Source organism: Phyllostomus hastatus, unplaced genomic scaffold (genome assembly GCF_019186645.2).
Source record: "Phyllostomus hastatus isolate PE091 unplaced genomic scaffold, TTU_PhHast_1.1 phas_scaffold_1066, whole genome shotgun sequence".
Classification (NCBI taxonomy): Eukaryota; Metazoa; Chordata; class Mammalia; order Chiroptera; family Phyllostomidae; genus Phyllostomus; species Phyllostomus hastatus.
In genome coordinates, this window is record NW_025334004.1 from 9,319,784 (window position 1) to 9,340,352 (window position 20,569).

General features: G+C 36.0%; 1 protein-coding gene across 1 annotated transcript in view; it reads left to right on the forward strand.

Moving 5' to 3' along the window:
• Positions 1-20,569, forward strand: part of CC2D2B (coiled-coil and C2 domain containing 2B) — a 96,793-nt gene that overhangs the window by 11,787 nt on the left and 64,437 nt on the right. Inside the window, exons 9-16 of the mRNA XM_045854389.1 lie at positions 1,813-2,022; positions 4,395-4,492; positions 7,690-7,830; positions 12,597-12,729; positions 12,925-13,043; positions 15,687-15,864; positions 18,394-18,544; positions 20,327-20,474. Coding sequence (XP_045710345.1) covers positions 1,813-2,022; positions 4,395-4,492; positions 7,690-7,830; positions 12,597-12,729; positions 12,925-13,043; positions 15,687-15,864; positions 18,394-18,544; positions 20,327-20,474 — 1,178 coding nt within the window. The remainder of the gene's footprint in view (positions 1-1,812; positions 2,023-4,394; positions 4,493-7,689; positions 7,831-12,596; positions 12,730-12,924; positions 13,044-15,686; positions 15,865-18,393; positions 18,545-20,326; positions 20,475-20,569) is intronic.

A 20,569-nucleotide genomic window follows, 5' to 3' on the forward strand; every position in this document is an offset into this window, starting at 1 on the left:
ATCCTTTCCTCTCTCTTGTAGCACTCATATATTTACCAGGATTTTACACATGTCATCAGCTTGGATGTGTTTGTGTTTATTTCTGGCCTTTGAATCATTGTTGCCTAGATATTTATGCTTTTGTTCTAACATACTTACTTAGTTCTAGAAGTTCACTGAATCCCCTTAGTCAACTGCTGCTTATAACCAGTGTCAGGGAGTTTACCACCTCTCAAGAGAATTCATTTCAGTATTAGCCAGTTCTAATTATTTATTGTTTTCTGTGCTGAATTAAAATCTGCCTCCTGGATCACTACCACCCATTTGACCTTGTTTGTTTGGTCATAAGGAACTCATAAAGTACTTCACTTATATAACAGCACTTTAGCTATCTGAAGCCTGTGGTCACTTCCAAGCTTTCGCTTTCACTCTCCAGTCTAAACTCACTTCTCTTGACTGTTGCTGGATACCCACTATCTATCTCGGTTCCATTCCCTGCTTGTGCACACCACAATCAGTAGGTAGTAGTAGGATAGGACCAAGGGCAGGGGCTTGTGTCACTCCAACAGAACCCAAAGAAAGTAAGTGACACAGTCATTCAACTAACCTCAATCTGCTTAATAAGACAGGCATCTCTAGCTTACCAACTTTAATTCCCAGAAGTTCATTTATAATTTGGTTGTTTACCATGGAAACTGTTTATTTTCCTGCTGGTTTTTCTTGGTTAATGACCAATTTACTACCAATTAACTAAATCTTATAGATGGAATCTAGAGCAGTTTTTACCCTCTGAGTTGGCCCTTACATAGAGAATAGAGACAAGACAAGGATAAAACGAAACAAAAGCCTTATGGTTGTTCTCTTGCCTACCTTCAACACAGTGAGGTTTAAAGGGGAAGATTCCTAGCTCAGGAGAGAGTAGGGAGGAGAGATGTAGGCATGGCGCTGGTGACTACAGTCCTGAGAAGCACTGGATCTGCCGTACCAGGTCAGGGCTAGGACAGCAGTGGTTTCATTATAGCAGGAGGTATAATAGCAATGGCACAGACTGGAGGGCCTGTCCTACTACCCCAGACTGATCCAGAGAGAGGGCTCATGCTCGTCTTCTTAGGTGGATGCAACCTTGTCTCCTATTGGAGGTGGCTGGGCATGCCTGAATTAGGCTATACATGCTAAGTAACCTATTAGCCTTCTCAAATTACATCAGTCACATGCATATTGAAACATATGTGCTTGAATTCAAAGTAGGGTACTAAAACTTAGTTGAATCATTTTGCATATAATCTAAGGCCTACAAACTTTAGGTGATTTAGAGATGATCTGGTACAGATGAAGACAGCCTCGTGTGTAAAGAGAAATGGTCTCCTTATAAGATAGCATTTGCTCAGAAGGTCCAGGCCCCTCTAGGGAATTTTCCAGGGGATTACAAACATATTCACTTTGGAACAATGTTTTAATAAGGGTTTAACATTTAATTCTTGCCCACAGATGACTATTATATTGTCATGTAGTTGAACTATTCACTCAGCAGTTTGGACCACCATTTGTCACAGAGTTCCTATAGGAAATTATTTGGGAGCTTACAACTTTTGAAAGTCCAACCTCTACCAGCATAAAACAGTATTATAAACAACAATTTGTAATTCTGTATAAATATATGAAATCAAGGGCCATAGTCAACTTTAAAGAAGAAGGATCAAATTATTGGTTTTCACTTTTCTGTGTCTCTTAATTTTCTTAAAATTAACATGATACTTTTATAAGGAGAAGTTAATTGTAATTTTAAAAGAAACAGAATGAAATTAACTTTGTATACATATTTTTCTTTGAAAGGCAATGAAATCTGATCTAGAAAGCTCTATTAGGACCAAAATGGAAGGTCAAAGGAAAATGTATCAATTAGATTTCAATATTGTGGGTTTGCAATTTAGCCATCATCCTCTCTTCAATCAAGAACAAGTATTATGTACTAGGCTGCTCCAACTTTATGAGTGTTTTCAGGACAGGCAGCAACAGAATTTATCTCAGCTGCTTTTGGAGAAGGTGAGAATGGTTTTTATTATATTATTGGGCTGAACATTTAATATTGAAAGAGTAAACAAACCGCTTAGTGCAGAACATTTTCCCTCTAGCACTTTAATTATTTAACAACTTAAGACAATGGTCAATTTCAGTTTTTCTGAAAAGAAACTGTAGGAGTTGACTGGCCAGGGGGGCAGCCTCAAAGACATGTTGCAGGATATGTAGCACTTACAAATGGTTTACTAACCAGTGGTATTCTTGGTCCTATGTCTCAAGAAAAGTATTTGAAATGATTACTATGTAAAAGACTCGTGTGACTGTTTTTAGTCTTGTAGTAGAGCATTTTTTAATAAAAATATTAGAGATCTTGAATCTCATATCAAATGTGAGAAGTCTTGGTTCAATAATGATTAATCCAAATATCACTAAATGCCATCATAAAGGATACACACAGTCTGAAGGAAAATCAAAGTATACCCACTGGTTATTTTTTGAATTTGTGCCTCTCAGTTAAACTCTGCTGAGTTTCTGATCTATGAGCATTTTGTTAACTAGTGTTTTCTCTGAAAAGATTTGTTGGTAGGTCTCATTCAACAAATGAATGCATTTGAAGAATAAAAACTTAGTGAGATATTTAATTAAAAATTCAAGCATGATGGAGTCACCTATATCTGCTTTTTAAAATACAAGTGCAAAATTCATAGGGCTGAATCCATTTGATTGAATTTTTATGTAGCAATTGTGTGGGGGCACTTAATAGTTGAAGACTATGCATTAATAATGTCGGAATATTTCCTAAAACAAATATTGAATGTCCTAACTTTTAGTATACTTTGGTCATTATTTTTATGAATGGAGGAACCAACTCTGAAATTCAGATGTAGGTCACTGAAAAAAGTGATTTGATTTATGAATTTCTACTATATAGATAATTTTCCAAAAATAATATGTAATTTTTAAAGCCTCATTTAGCAATATCAATTTTATTTCATTAGAGTTCTATCACTATATGTAAGACTATTTTTCATGTGTCATGGCTCTTTGTATAAAATAACATTTTGGGATCATGATTGTAACATGCTTCAGTATTATTATTATTAAGTCTTAGGAGCCAAAAGTAATTGCCTAATTTTTAGTTTTCTCCCATGTATTCTCTTATATGCATATAAACATTGTCTCTAACCTTCTAGTAAAATGTAAAAAGTGTTAAGAGTGTGTTCTTTGGTCTCTCACCAAAATACTGATTTATAATTTATGTATTATATGTTCTTATGTATTAAGTATATATGTATGTATGTAACACTTACGTTTGAAATGTGTGGCTCTATTTGTTGCCATTGTGGTCAAACCAAGTTCAGAGTAGTGGAAGACTCACTGTCACCCAAGGAATTCTTAAACTGGAATATGTCCATTTATGTAAGTATGAATCCCACTTACAGAACAAGGAGAAATGTTGCAAACAGGATGAGAGAGTAGAAAAGATACTTAGCTATGCAGATATGCAGATATCTGCTCTTTTCCCTTCTAGTTTTGTTTTTTTAATTACAAAAGTTATACAGGAATACATTCTTGTTGGAAAAGATTCAATACAGACATTTCAAAGGGTGAAAGCCCCACTTCATTCTTCACCTCATGGTTCGGAGTACAACCTTTAAGTTCTCTTTTCCATGTATCTCTGTATATGCACATGCCATAACAGTTTTTAACATAAATTGGATCTCCCCATATGTATAATTTGACAAATTGGTTTTTTAAAAATTCTGTATTTTTCCATATCACTATGTATAGATCCATAAGTAATATAACTATATTTTGATATGTTTAATCAATCTCCATTCATGACATTTAGTTCATTTCCTTTTCTTATGATTACAGATAATGAAGCAATGAACATCCTTGCACCTACATGTTTGCACACACATGTGAAAACTTCTGTAGGCCAGATTCCTAGAAGTCAGATTTCTTGATCAGGAGTAAGGGTGCATGGCCCTGACTGGTGTCACTTGGTTGGGCATTGTTTTGCAAGGTGAAAGGTCACTGGTCCAACTCCCAGTCAGGGCACATGCCTGGGTTGCAGGTTTGGTCCCCAGTCGGTGTGCGTGCAACAGGCAGCCGTTGATGTTTTTCTGTCACGTCAATGTTTCTCTCCCTGTCTCTCTCCCTCCCTCCCCTCTAAAATCAGTAAACATGTCCTTGGGTGAGGATAAATAAATAAATAAATTTTAAATGTTTGCCAAAAGATATAAAAATAAAGTTAAAAAGCTAGTGACAGAATAGGACAAAAATATGTAAAACATATTCAAAAGGCATATGTCTTTATGGATATATATTAAAACTTTTCATAGAGTGATTAGTTAAAGCACTGTACCAAAAATCTCTCCCCTTTGTTGTAGCTTAAAGCACTGACACATGCTACCAAATTAGCAAATGATAATCTGGAAATAAGCCAGCTGACTGGAAAATCTTTACAAGATTACTATTGGCAGATAAGGTAGGTTTGGGGCCATTCATGTATTCATCGGGCATTTTTTAAGTAACTTCTTTAGATGGAGTACTACACTTGCTATGGAAAATATAAAATAATAAAAAGAAAAGATCCCTGCTGTTTAGGCATTTACAGAAACAATTCCAGCCTTTCCTTTAAGATCCATTTTTTTGTGTGTAAAAATATTTCACAGACATGTAACATAAAACTAGTTGTAGTTTTAATATCCATTGATTTTAAAAAAACATTGGTCTTAAATATGAGTTTACTAATACCTTTAAATTGATTTGGATTATATTAATCTCAAGCATTTGTATATGTTTGAGAATTACTCTACATATACATATTGTAGATATTATTCATTCTAAAGACAGCAATCAAAGAGCACATAGATTTAAGGACCCTTATTTTTAAAAAAATGGTCTGCAAATTGGGAACCATTGGATTATGGACTAGTTGGGAAGAGAAGTTAGGAAAGTATGAAATAACTTGAAAAAATGATTTTAGGATGAAACATAATTATGTATCAAGGAATCTCCAATAGCAGGAAAGCTTGCTGGAAGGTACTTACTGAGTAGAAAGTTACACTGCTCAAAAAGATAAAATTGTTGTCTATATATGAGAGGGATTTGATAATTAAGGAATTTTCTTGAGCCCTGGCTGGTATGGCTCAGTGGATTGAGTGCTAGCCTATGAACCAAAAGGTTGCCAGTTCAATTCTGAGTAAGGGCACATGCCTGGGTTGCAGGCCAGGTCCCCAGTTAAGGGCATGCAAGAGGCAACCAATTGATGTGTTTCTCACATACTGATGTTTCTCTCTCTCTCTTTCTCCCCTACTCTAAAAATAAATTTTAAAAATCTTAAAAAAAAATAAAGAATTTCCTTGACTCCCTGCCCATTTACTGGACACAGTTCTACAACTTAGTTTATTTAAATACTCAGTTTCCTAGAGTAACCTAGTTAAATGCAAACAATATTACTTGAGAAGGTTGATATACACCTCACACAGGATCTGGCATATAATGAGTGTTCAGTTAATATTAGCCGAGGGAATGAATATGAATAGAAGATTACAAAACAATAAACTAGTGTTATTTATAAGGTAAATAAACTGGAAGCAAAGAACAGATATTGGCTTAATGAACACGACAAGTAAACTATAATATAGAAAAAAAAGTAGGCCTTAGGTGGGGTGCAAGATGATGGGTAGGAGTCTACCACTGTGTGTGTGTGTGTGTGTGTGTGTGTGTGTGTGTGTGTGTGAGAGAGAGGCTTTGAAGGGATCATTGCTTTTACTAAAGCAGGTAAAAAGCAATGTAATAGATTTACTTTGAGAAATTTTCAGAGTGGTGTTGACATGCTGCAAAGTGTGCAAAGGGCAAGTTTGCGTACATCTGAACAACAATGTTTCTATTAGAAAAGCTATGCACATATAATACAATTAAATAAGATGGCACTTAGGTATTCAACTTTTAATAACTGTATATTAGATGCCTAGTACCCACAATCACCAGGTACCCAGCAAAGACACCTGCAGGTCATCTGTGACCCCTCTGTGTGCCCCTCCTCTCTTCCCTCCCATCCAACCATAACCATTCCTACTGATTCTGAGTTATTTCAGGTGTTTATTTCATAGCCTGACTACTCAGATAGACTTCTAAAATAATCTCTTTAAACCATGATCCATATTGAAACCAGAGTCATTTTTGTAAATAATAAAACCACATTAGTGGCTTTCTGTTACCTTTAAGATAAAATTCAATAGCTTTAGCATGATCAACATAATCTGACTCTGGTGACTTCTTCAGCCTCATTTTAGGGGTTCTCTGCCTTGGAACTTTATAATCCAGTGCCCTAAATCAATCATGCTCTTTAATATCTATATATCTTTGTTTTAATGCCTCTTGCATCTAGAAGGTTCTTTCATCATCTTCTGCCTAAAATTTAGTCAACATACACATTTTACTGAATTTCATATTACTTTCTCAAGGAGGGTCCTACTTTACCCATTGTTTTAGATTAAATTCTCTTTTTATACTCACATAGCACTTATATATTTCCCCTTTCATAACACTCATCATATTTGTAATTATTTACTCTTTTCCCTGTTGAGATATTAGTTGCCAGCACCTAAAGTATTTCCTGCCACATAGTACTTACCTGTTATGTGTTTATTGATTTGAATTGAGTGTCACATATTCTATGAAGTCTCCCTGCTGTTGTGTACTGGCCTCTTATTTATGCCCACACTCTGACTTGTCTGTATTTCTATCATAACACCTATAACATTTTATTGCATTGATTAATTTACATGTATATAAGCTTCTTTGACCCAGAGAGGATGTCTTTTTATCTTTGTATCCTCCCTTAATCGAAACAGTGCTCTGCATGTAGTAAGTATCCAACAAATATTTACTGAATGAATTAATGAGCGACAGTAGGCTTCTGTTTCTATCAGTATGGTAGACTAGATTCCCTGAATGGCCCTTCTGATGAAAACAACTAAAAACGTCTGACAAAATGCAAATGTTATCTTGAGAAACATATTGCTGAAATGGCAAAAAGGTAAGGAATCTACAAAAGCCAAAAACAAGATAAAAGGAAAAGCCGTAAAAATTAGGAGTAAAACCAGCTTTTACAAGGAGTGTATTTGTTAAACACTAGTAACCTTGACTGTCATTCAGATGGCTTCATGGAGTGCCAAAGGCAGAAGATGAAGCCAAGTTCATCTTAATTGGAAAGTTTAATAGGAGATCCTATGGAAGCAGGTGTTAGATTTCATGAAAGGGAGAATGTAAAGGGGGCGACAAAGAAAATGGGCATCTTTTAAAGCAATATGTTACTCCAGTGTCCAAATAATATATCTGATCAGGAAAAGAATGTCTAAATTTGAAGCGATGGTTCTAATTGTTAGTCTGAAACAAGTATAATAAATATGTAAAGAATGTGCAGAAAATCTGGAAATACATGGATTTTAGCAGAGAACTTTTGCATAGTGAAAAACTCTTTAAGCCATAAAGAAATAAATCACTAAATAGAATTTCAGTCTCTAAATAATCAAAATGTTGGTCAAATGCAAAAAAAATCATCAGGTAGAGCAGGGAGTTCAGAAGAATTAGTATAATACATTCTTCCAGGCTATTTTAATGACCTAAATAGTTCTAATCTACCAATATATTTTTTATCTACCATTATTGTTGTAGTAACACAAAACAGCTCTATGAGTTAGAAAGGGAAAAGGACACCTCCCTACTACACAGTATATTACAGACTTGGAAACAGATAAAATCCCTTCGACAACAGCAAGAGTTTACAAGCACCCTGGTGAAGTTACAGTTTCAGAGGTGAGTGGTGGTTCTGTTTGTTCTTATGAATTTCCTGAGGAACAGCACATGAATACCTGGGAAGTCACAGTAACTGGGAGAAAACAAAGAAACTACATAACTATGTGATGTAGTCAACAAAAGACTTATATCTCGAATGTGTAAATAATCTTACCACTTAAGACAACTCAGTTAAAAAAGGGTCAAAAGATTTGAACAGACACTTCACTAAAGGTATGTAGATGGCAACTGAACACATGAGAAGATGCTCAACATCATCTCACATCAATAGAGAAATATGAATTAAGACCACAATGGAATATACTACACACCTATTAAAATGGTTTAAATCCAAAACAAAGCAAAAAAAAGGAAAAGAGAAGGACAATAACAAATGCTGACAAAGATGCTGAGCAGTAGGAACTCTCATTGATTGCTGGTGGGGATGCAAAATTGTACAGACTTTGAAAACAGTTGGGTACTGTATTATAAAGTTAAACATAGACTCGGCAGTCATACTCCTAGGTAAAACATGCAAGTCATCAAAAAATGTCTAGTGGAAGGTATAGTTAAAATTAAAAACTATACTTGTTACTACACTTCATCTTACCTAAAAGGCTGAGAAGCGATATACTCACTGAAGCTGTTTGTGAACTCACAGTGAAATAACTGGTTCCCTTCCTACAACCCATTAATTCTGGGTCTTTTTTTTTTTTCAAAACTATAAAGGATCAGTGTCATTTCAGGCAATTTAGAAAGGTGTTAACTTCTTTGATTTTTTTCCTGCTGCAATGGTTTTTAATGAAAATGCTTTGACAGTTTCTAAAGTTCCACCATGGAATTTTGTTTATCAAAGACTCCTAAATTCATGTGAACTTGCTCTTGTCTCTGGTCCTTTAAACCAATCTGATCCACTCATGCATTGTGAATCCCTGAGCAGAAAAGGAGAGCCACAGAAGCCATCAGCTTCTTCCTAGCAGTACCTCTGAACCAATGTTGCCTGCTCACCATCTACTCTTATTGTCACTACTCTAAACTCCAGTCCCACCTGGGTCCCTTTGAATTTATTCTTCCTGACATTTAACATCCAGCTTTCCCAGGGCTTTGGTTTGGGTTTGCCTCTCCAGATTACTTTTGGTAGGAGACTATTGCAGTAACTCCCACAGTGTCGGTGACCAGGTTGGCCCCCGCAGACTAGCCCTAAATACCCTAAATTGGGTTTGAACAGCTAAAATATCATTCTGATTAATCAGAAAAGTGGTGTTTTCTAAGATGTCCCTAGGAACTCTATTTCCTGGCCAGGTTTACCACTAATGCCCTCACAACAATCATGGTTCTTGGACGCCTGCTTGAATAAGCCTGTAGCAAGGCCTACAGGACAGACAGTAGTTATGGCAGGAGGGCCTGGGACCTAGACACTAAACTCAGGTTATCTTTTCTCCATATATTTTGTTTTGGGTGTAATGAATTTGATGAGTCTTTGAGATATCCCTCAGTAAAACAGTTGAATTGGCAGCTGGACGAATGGATTTGTGCTAGAAAGAAAAATATGGAAGTTTAGCATTTTAATTGGAGGCTTATGTGTGCATGAAACTGTTTGGAGAGAGGGTAGAGAATGAGATGAGACTAGGACTTGACTGAATTTTGAGAAAATACTTTGAAAGGCTTGGTAGAAGAAAAGAAACCAGAGGAAAGACAGAAGGGCCAGTTAGTGTTTTGCCGCAGAGTCAAAGAAAAGGGTGCATTTTAAGTAGGAGAGAGTGGTTAATAGTGTTCTGATTTTCAGAAATATCAGTTAAGTCCAGGGTTAAAAATATGCATTGGATTTCCTCACATGGATGTTATTGATCTCAGAGCAAGTTTTATGAGGCGATAATGGTAGAATGAGATAGCAAGAGGTTGAGGATATAGCCCTTCTCATTTAGGCAGTAAACTCTCCTTATCCAATGTTAGTAACGCTGCATTAATCTTAGAGAAACTGGCTGGGCAAGTAGCTACAGACCTTGTGTTTTGGCTACTGAACGCAAACCACAGCAGTGGTGAATAGCACAGAGAAACTAAGTTCCTGTGCATAGTTTTCATCTGTGTTCTCTGTAATGTGCCTGTCCACCTGGAGCAGATCCAGATAACTGTCAAAGGGATTTTTTTTTAAAGATAAAGTTCAAGCTATGCAAGCAGGAAAATCCACAACATTTAGTTTAATAACATCCTCAGAGCTGCTGAACAGAAGGGAGGAAGCTTGGACCCAAGATCACTGTCTCAATAATCTCCCTCAAAAGGGATTCTGGATATTAAATCACCTATACTCTAACTTACTATACATCGTAATCACCTGGGGGAGCTTTAAAAACCACTATTCTGATTTATTTCAGAAGGCAAAAAGCATATATTTTTAAAAGTTTTAATGAAATAAATTACATATCATCAGCTCACCCATTTATTATTTTAACTTTATTTTTATTGTTTACACTATTACAGTTGTCCCCATTTTTCCCCTTTGCCCACATCCAGCCAGCCCCCTCAGCCCCCGCTTCCCTCAGGCCATCACCACACTGTTGCCTGTATCTATGGGTCTTGCATTTATGTTCTTTGGCTAATCCTTTAACCTTCTTTTATCCAGTACCCCCTCCTGCCACCCCTCTGACAGCTGTCAGTCTGTTCCATGTATCGATGCCTCTGTTTCTATTTTGTTTGTTAGTTCATTTTGTTCATTAGATTCCACATGTAAGTGAGATCATATGGTATTTGTCTTTCACTTGCTCATTTATTTCACTTGGCATAATTATCTCCAGGTCCTTCCCTGCTATTGCAAAAGGTAAGGTTTCCTTCTTTTTCATGACCATGTAGCATTCCATTGTGTACATGTACCACAGCTCTTTTATCCACTCATCTACTGAGGAGCACTTGGGCTGTTTCCAGATTTTGGCTATTGTAAATAATGCTGCTATGAACATGGGAGTGCATATCCTCTTTCAAATTGGTGTTCTGGGGTCCTTAGGATATTCAAGTACTATTCAGAAGATATTCAGCCATGTACTATGAAAAATAGAGACATTTACTAAAGATACAGGAAACATTGTACAAAGAACAATGACGCCTCAGTCTACTTCAAAGTAGGCACCTTGGGTTCTCCCAGTCTCCATCAGCTGCCCTGTCGTGTTTTCCTGAATCTCATCAGTGGTCTGAAATCTCTTTCCTTTCAAAGATGATTTAGTTTTGGTAGAAGCCAGAAGTCATAGGATGTCAAATCTGGACTGTAGCGGGGCTGAGTCACCTAGGTGATTTGATGTTTCGCCAAAACACTCTGCATGAGATGTGATTCATGAGCAGGCGTGTTGTCATGAAGAAGCTGCCAATCACCAGTTGCCCATAGCCATGGCCTTCTGAATCATCTGAATAGTTTCCATGGAGGATTGTTCAAGCTTAATGCAAAATTTGATGCAGATTTATTGCTCTACTCACTCAGTCATTTTGAATGCATCAGCCACATAGTACGCATTCTGACTCAATGGTGTCTATTATCCTCACTGACTAATACAGTGAAGTTGTCATCATTCACATACATGCATTCCAGTCTACTCTCCTTGGCTGCCAGGTTTACATCGATGTTGCACAAACCTTTCTCTTACATTAATAATGGCTAGACTTTTTTCAGACAAACCTCATATTCTGAGAAGTGGGATTGCTGGGTCAAAAGGTAGTTCCATTTTTTAATTTTTAATTCTATTTTTTAATTTTTAAGGGAATTTCATACTGTTTTTCACAGTGACTGCACCAGTGTGTACTTCCCACCAGCAGTGCAAATGGGTTCCCTTTTCTCCACATCCTCACCAGCATTTGTTTGTTGACTTATTAATGGTGGCCATTCTGACAGGTATGAGGTGATATCTCATTGTGATTTTAATTTGCATCTCTCTGATGATTTGTGACATTCAGCATTTTTTAATATATCTATTGGCCATCTGTACATCCTTTTTGGAGAAGTGTCTATTCAGGTCCTTTGCCTATTTTTTAATTGGATTGTTTGTCTTCCAGGTGTTGAGTTGTGTAAGTTCTTTAAATATTATGGAAATTAAACCCTTATCAGATATATCATTGGCAAATGTGCTCTCCCATACAGTGGGGTCCCTTTTTATTTTGTTGATCATTTATTTAGCTATGAAAAAGCTTTTTAGTTTGATGTTGTCCCATTTGTTTCTTTTTCCTTTGTTTCTCTTGCTTAAGGAGATTTATTGGCAAAAATATTGCTATGTGAGATGTCTGAAATTTTACTGTCTGTGTTTTTTTCTAGTACTTTTATGGTTTTGTGACTTTCATTTAATTATTTTATCCATTTTGAGTTTATCCTTGGGTATGGCATAAGTTGGTGGCATAGTTTCATTTTTTTCCATGTACCTGTCCAATTTTCCCAATACCATTTATTGAAGAGAATATCTTTACTCCATTGAATGCATTGCCTCCTTTGTCAAATATGAATTGACCATAAAGGTGTGGGTTTATCTCTGGGCTCTCTGTTCTGTTCCATTGATTTATTTGCCTATTCTTATGCCCATACCTGGCTGTTTTGATTAGAGTGGACTTGTAGTATAGTTTCATGTTAGGTATTGAGATCCCTCCAAGTTTGTTCTTTTTCCTCAAGATTGCTGAAGCTATTTGGGGTCTTTCAGCCATTTAAAGTTTACAGTTCAATGGTTTTTAGTGCACTCACAGAGTGGTGCAACCACAGTTACAATTCTCCAATACTTTCATTGTTACTGCTTTAAATAATTCTATTTATTGTTAATTAGGATAAAAATAAATAAGTGTGGTGAACAAAACCAAGGAGAACTGTCAGAAATATCTGAGACTGAGAAGAAAACTGAAGGAAAAGCATATAAGAAAACTGAAGAAAAAGCATATAATAATGGGGAAAAACAGGAGGTATTTATATTGAAAAGTAACATTCAACTCAACTAGTTACAATATTTAATTGTTAGGTAGAATAGGAAAACTTGGTATTTGTAGCAGTTACCCAACACAATAACAAATATAAGAAATAAGTTTAATTTTAAGAATAATTGTCCTAAGCAATGAACTTACATTGTAAATTATACACTTATTTTTTTGGTTTCCTAGAATCTCTTATATTTAGCCTCTGAACTTGAAGAAACAGATGTTGAAATAATAAAGCCAATTACTTTGGTGCCACAACTTTCTTTTGCTGCAGAATTAACAAACGTATCCAAGTGTTCACAGTAAGCATTTTTATAGGATTATTTCTTTCTTGTATATTGTCTGTTAATTGTCCAGTTTTTAATAATAATGTTAAATTCCTTGAGTGAGTACCATATGCCCGGCACTTTGCTACTCTTTTTTATACATTTGCACATTTAACTGGTACTACAACTCTATGGTTTATCCTCATCTTAAAGATGGGGGAACTTATACTTATGGAAGATTAAATTGCCGGGGTCACATCTCTAATCCATCAGTGAGGTGGGAGATAAACCAGTTTGCTTTGATGATTGTTTTTTGTTTTTCCCGTGGTAGTAATTTTTGTTCACACATAGGTAGGTGGGATATAAAGCCACTGTAAGAAAATAAGATTATATGGGAACCCTTGCTTTCATAAAATGTATTCTGTATCAGCAGGCCCTTCTGGCAATGTTCTACTTTGACATAAACTTCTTTCCTTCACACTTGTGACTTCTTCCTTGAGCTATGTTTCTCCCAGTCCTGGGATGCTTCATGCAAAAACAGGTATCACACAGACCCCCTTTTCTACCGTCTGTAGGCCTAAGGATCTCCTCCCCCTTAAAGAGGATATGGCAACTTAGAGCACTGAACTATGTCCATTTTTTCAACATTTCTGTTCCAGGGGACATTTCATAACAATTCACTTCTGAGTATTGTGAATGTGCATCATTTAGCACAATGTTGGAACATAGTGGGTGCCCAACAAATATTCATATACATTAAATGAATGAATGGATAGTTGTGTTTTAAAATGAACATAAAGAGCAGCAGACACAAAGGCACAATTATCACAACTAGCTTCCTGACTGGAGGAGCACAATAGTGAAGCAGTGCTTTATTTGTTCTGCACCTGCTTCTCAAAAGGGCCTGAGATAATTTATTATGTAAGACACACATGCAAAAGGACCATTTAAATGAAGACAAGAGAACAGGAGCAATAAAGTGGCAGTTGGAAGTAAAGAGGAGAAAGAGAAGGAGGAAGGAAGGTATTTGTGCTGGAAAACCTAAGCTAAAACTTAGTGGAAGTTACAGCAAAAGGAAATATAATGCTTTATATCTTTTCAAAGCTATTGCTGTTATGTGGGATTGCTTTCATTGTCCATTTAAAATGTCCAGTTGAAAAAGAATTGACTCTCTAGAATAATATACTGATTCCAAGGATAGAGCTGAGAGGAGTATAGGAATAAAGAATTAAAGAGTTTACAGATGAAGAAAAAAAAAACAGGATTACCTGAAGATAAATATAATCCTGAATTAGCAAATTTTCATCATCAGTTTATGAGCTCATTATTAAAACCACTTTCAGAGGATAACATGAAGGGCAATATTTACTAAGATATTTCTGTAAAGGTAATTGGGAATATGATTAAAAGAGGCAAACAAGGAGAATAATTAATCTTTTGTCCCTGAACCCTCTGAGAAGGTTACTGAGAAGATGGGCTTATATGCAGACAAGGAAATCCTGGGCCAATAGGACCATTAGGGCAGAGAACAGAGGGGATTTTTATGTTTCAACCATGCCTTATCTTCCAACCATTCTCCCTTCTGAAAAACTGTATGTCTTAAACTTCATTAGGTCAGTTTTGTTACAGCTAAAACAATATTCAAATGAATGTTGGTTGAGTGAATGAATAAATGAATGGATGGAAGACTCTCTTTAGGAATTTCATATCACTCAAGGGATCGATTTATTTCCCAGCAAGTGTTTTTATAGAAGCTCCAGAGAACTAACCACTCTTGCTTGTCTCTCAAATCTTTGGGTTCAGAGAAAGAATGTCCAGGAGAAAAAGGGTGTATAACCTAAAGCCTAAAGGGATTTACAGAGTCCTTTAATAAGGCACAGCAAGCCTATTGACCTAGAACCACCTCCCAGAGGTTATCAGAAACATGCAGTGCATGTGTGCACTCTTTTAAGAGTTAGAAAATATTTTTGAATTCTTCATTCAAGCGCTCTAACCCCCATTACTAAGTCCCTCAGTTTCCTCTTCTCATAAGACATGATGGATAAGTGCTGTAATATCTTTAAGTTATAATTTAGTAAAAATATAATTTACTAAAGTAAATTAATAAATTTATATACTGCTTTTAGTAAAATTATTGCTTTTAATAAATATATTGCTTTTAGTAAAATTTTATATTGCTTTTAATAAAACAATAGCTTTGAAGCTATAATTTAGTAATAGCAATAATTTAGTAAAATAGCTAAATGATTTACAGAACCTTGATTTTAGTTCTTTTTCTATTTTTGAGTAAATATTTTTCTTAAAAACCATTTCACTGGGTAGGACAGTGTGGCTCAATTGGTTGGAGCATTGTGAGGTGTTGCAGGTTCCATCCCCAGTCCAGACGCATATGGGAGGCAACCAATTGGTGTTTCTCTCTCACATCGATGTTTCTCTCTCTTCCTTCCTCTCTCTCTAAAAGCAATGAAGAAATGTCCTTGGGTGAGAATAAACAAAACAAAACAAAAAAACACACATTTTACTGGGTAGGAGAGGTTTTATCCACATATATAGGGGTTAAAGAAACCATTTACCCTCTAATATGATAATATTTTCATATGCTAAAGTTCATTTTGAAATGAACATTTTTATATCCATTTTGCTTTTCAAAGGTCTTTGAAAGGTTTATTTAATTTCTAGGCATGAACAAAGGAGGAGAACCAAAATTCAGAAGCTTAAATATTTTATTAAAATATTATACAATGATAAACAGGTTTCTTGCACTTCAGTATCTCCCCTACAGTTTGATTTTAAAGTCATGTTTCAGCAAATTTTCAATATCCAATTAATATATTGGCCTGAAACAATTTGCCTGGAGGTATGTCATTGTCATTTACTTTGTATTTTATTTTATGCCATACATAATTTTAAGTTCTTGCTAGCTATTATTATATGTAATAAGTTACTTCTTTTATATTGAGATAACTGATCTATGTGGTAAACAAGATATTTACAAATAATATATTTATAATTTATTATTAGTTTTTAAGCTATAAGCACAAAATTATTTGTTAATGGTTGTTCTAAATACTTTTCTTCTTTCCTGCTAAAATTCCTACTAACCCTTGATGCATAGTATTTACTATTCATTGGCTAGTGAGACAGAAGAGGGTTAGTTAAGCTATAATGAGCAGTATAGCTATTGTAAGTATTGAAGGATGTCTCCAAATTGCCCCAGCCCTGACTTTATTTCAGTCTCTTGCTGTATTTGTTCTTAACCTGTTTTTGGATTTGGGATCTTTTTAAGAATCTAATGGAAGAACATACACACAACATACCCTCATCTCTGCTCAAAGACCCCACCATGAGAACCCCTGCACTACTAAAGAAAGAAGAAAGCAGGATAATGGATAACAATTAGATACCATAAAGGAATCTAGACAAGAAGCCTTGATGGCTAATATAGGGGTTAAACTTGCATCTCAACCTGAAGAAAAGTTCTGAAGGAATACAGATTTGTGTATGTGAGGGCGGGGTGAAGTTTGAGAAGTGGAGAGAGGACTGTAATTACAAATCTAAGTCAAAGTTATTTTTACAATACCTAAATAATTTTGTGCTATCCTTGATCAGAGGCTGTATTCATTTTATTCATCAGTATTATCAAGTGCCTGTCATCTTAAAATGTACCTCTGTTTAAATTCTTACTTTAAAAATATACTGACTATATTTTCCTGCTCTCATACCTAAAGTAAATTGTGATATGATATAATAATCCAACCACTTGAGGTTTAAAATATACCTCCTAATATAGATAAATGCATCTTGTGAATCTTTCATTGTCCTATTACTTAGCACATAAGCCTAGCAAACTAAGAGGCAGCAAAAGAAACTAAGCTAGCTAGGGATAAATTACACCATTAGCAACTGCAGAAATTAAAAAATAAATACATATGTCCTAGCCTAACAGATTCTGACCTATATTTCTTATTTACTTCTTAACATTCCTCTTTACTAATTCTTCACTTTGGCCAAAGCGAACTGCTTGTTTTTTCCCATACATCCTTTCAATTTCCTATTTCTGAACTTTTGAATGTTCTAGTTCCTCCATTACAATGCCCATTTCCATTCTTGACACTCCATCTCTACCAATCAGTGGTGTTGATAGCTGCCATCAGGGGACAGAGCTGCCTCCTGGGAGACTCCACCACATGGAATTCTCTGCCTTCACATTTACTTCTATCCAGGATCTGACTGACCTCCAGCCTTGCAGTCTCAGAAAGTAGATTAGACAGTTCCCTGAGAATACAGCTACATACCATAAACAAATTCACCAGGCTAATATGTCAAATCAGAGTGCCAACTCATCATTTTAATACATTTATCAGTTCATTGTGTCTCTTTAGTTAGCCAGTAAACTGATTTACAGTAAGAAATTTCTTTCATAGAGCTGAGTATTTTAGGTCCATTAGCTATAATTCCTACAAACCTTTCAGCATTAGGGATACCTTTGTCAAAGGGACCCATGTATTGGCTTAAATTAACTTTTACAGGGACAGTAATTAGATAACCAGAAAAAATATTTGCCTCTTTGACCTCCTTTTTTTTTCTGCTTTCTTAGTTAATCAACCATCCTTTTGATTGGCACATTTTTTTCTTATCTTTCAAGGGGCATTCCACCCCTTCCCACCCCCGCTGATTTCCTTCTTAGAGTATATATCGCTGTTTTCCCAAACAGCAGCAACATAGTATAGGTCAAATTAAGATTTTGCTATTGAAAAAAACTTTAGGTTTGTCGTTATGGCAGTGATGGAACTGTGGTAAAAGTACAGGATACAGAATCAAAAGACCTGGGTTTGGTACCCAGTGGACATCTGTGGAACTATCTACTGAACTCCTCCCTTTCTCCTTCTTCTGGGACTTTTCCCCCTTCCCCCATCCCTATAGCATGTTTAATCTGTTGTTGGATTCCATGAGCTAATGAATCTCCCTTTTTTCTAAGCAATTCAACCTGGGTTTCTATTACTTATAATAAAAACTAGTAGTTTAGTATAGACACTCCATTTCCTCATAAACTGGGATGAATACTACCTGTTTCCTATAATCTTCACCAGGTTTAAATGAGATAACAAATTTTAAAAGTACTACACAGAAGTAAGTTATTTTCAGAGCTGTAGTTATAATCCTTTTATTCAGTTTATATTCTTTGAAGCCAGTGAAAGGCATTCTTCTCTTAGGGTTGTACAATTATCTACTTCTCTCATAATTATGAGATGCTATAGAACAACACCTATTTTTATATCCCAGTATTTTTTTAAAAAGAATATGAGTGTGTTCTTGAGGATCCTTATTTTAGTTTTTAAATTTTTTTTACTTCCAATGAGCTATCAATCATTTCTTTTATATTTAGGTTTATGAAATAAATAAAAGGACAAGCTTACTGGCAAAACTATATATACCTTTACCTAACAACACAGAGCTGAAAAGCAAAACTGTCTTGGAATATGTAGAGTTTAGCTCTGATGAGCTGGTCATACCTGAGTATGGAGAAGTAGGAAGCAGTAAGTTTATTAAAAATGCTTCTTCCCCCATATTTCTTCATGAATTCCATATCCTAAATGACCCTGGGTCATCTATGTGAGTAAAGAATTCTATATTTGTAGTATTGGTTAAAAATGTATTAAGTTCTTCTAGATGTTAAGCTAAACTTTTAAGGAGTTTGTCCTGAATCAGATCTTTGGGAAATCTGAAATTTGGAATGAGCACCTGTGCTTTTCCTAGGTCTTCCGAGATAAGAGTCCGCCCCTGAGTGAATAGACTCCTCTACCTCTGCCTCTCCTTAGTGAAGCCCAAAGTAGCTCCAGAATGTGTTAGTTCATGTTAGTTCATCTTTAAACTGAATAGGGAAGTAAGAAGAAAAGGAAGGGGAGAAGGAGGGAGAAAGGAAGAGAGAAAAGGAGAAAGGAAAGAAGGGTTGTTTCTGTTCACTTGTTTGTCAATTGATTTTATTCCTCATGCAATTAAATTTGTTAGCATGTCTGTGAGAACAATGACATTGCTCTCCTTCTCCCCTAGAATTTTTCTCTTTCACCTTCTTAGGAGTATTGCAACTGCTTGTGTTCATCTGGTGAAAAGGGAGGAAGTATGAACTTGTGTCTATAAAAAGGAAAATTCTAGCAGCAGTAGGAGCAGTTTAGTTTGTTTGGATGTTGTGTTGTAACCGTTCAAGGCCAGACAGGTTCACGAGATTTGGGCAGACAACATTCGCGGAGCCATTGGGAGGTCTGGCATGCCTTTATTCATGGGTGGGTGATCCACGCACGCTGCAAGCTGCATGTCCCCTGTGTGTCACTGCGTGTCACACTGCATATCTCTGTCCTCTTGTGTGGCACTGAGCAGGGAGCCCCTAACTCCCTTATATACTAAAATATAGACAAAGCTGGCAGAAAGCCAGAATACATTGTATAACAGTATGATTCTGTGCATGTGAGCCCACTCAAGGCCATGGGAACCATTTATCGGACCCAGTCTCAAGGCTATGAGAACTCTACTTATCAGGCCCATTCTCAAGGTTATGGGAAACTGCTTCCCTTAGTTGCTCAGACATCTGGGTGAGGAAGTCAGGCTGCCTTCGTTTACCCTACAGATGTTGATTTATTTTTTAAGTTTATATTTATAAATGTATGAAATATTTATAATATTTATAATTACTCCACTAAGACAATAATTGTCTTTATCTATAACAGAGAAGAAAATAAGTAGAGAAAATAGCGTGGAAAAGACAGAGAATGAGGGAGGGTATAGTCTGCTTAAGAGTCCAGATGAAGAAAAAAAGGGTTGTGGAGACCCAGGAGAAAAGACTCAAGAGTGAAAAATTTAGGGAACATTAAGAACTTGGCAAGAGTTTCAAGGAGTACCGTTGAGCTCTCTGGAGACTGAGAAAAAAAAAATGGGGGAAGAACACTTAGGAATGCAGGGGAAGGGTGCAAAGAGGACCTTGTCTGCCTCTTTTTCTACCACCAGTGGGCCTTTCTTCCTGGAAGCCACTCCCCGAAAGAATGGTTAAAAAGCTTCTAGCCGTAAGAAGAGGAAAATAGAGCTGTCCATCTCTATGTAATCAGATCAATATTTTCCTCTCTTTTTGCCCTCTGTTTGAAGCAATCTGCCTTGAGGCATCTTAAATGGGCATGAGGGAGAGCTCTGTGATTAGAGCCTGGGGTCAGCACAGAGGCTCCTTTGAGTTCCTGGTTTCCACAAGTAAAAGTCAGTAGAGAGATCTACATTGTGTCCAAATTGCATGCTTTTAAAATTTTTTATTTGTTTTTAATGCCTTTTATAAACAGATGTGCCTTTTGTTCTTGAGGGAAGTGGAACTGAAGAACTTTGTCTTTTCACATCAGGAAAACTAAGCTATTCTCTATCATGGGCCTTAGATGAAAATGGTATTCCTCTGACACCTATGTCACAGTCATTAAGATCCGCTTACTGCAGGTAGTAAACTTTTATGTTTGAAAAGTAATTCCAGTCCTCAGCAAAGCATCACACACAACCTGTGTCTATAAAAAGGAAAACTAGCAGCGATAGGA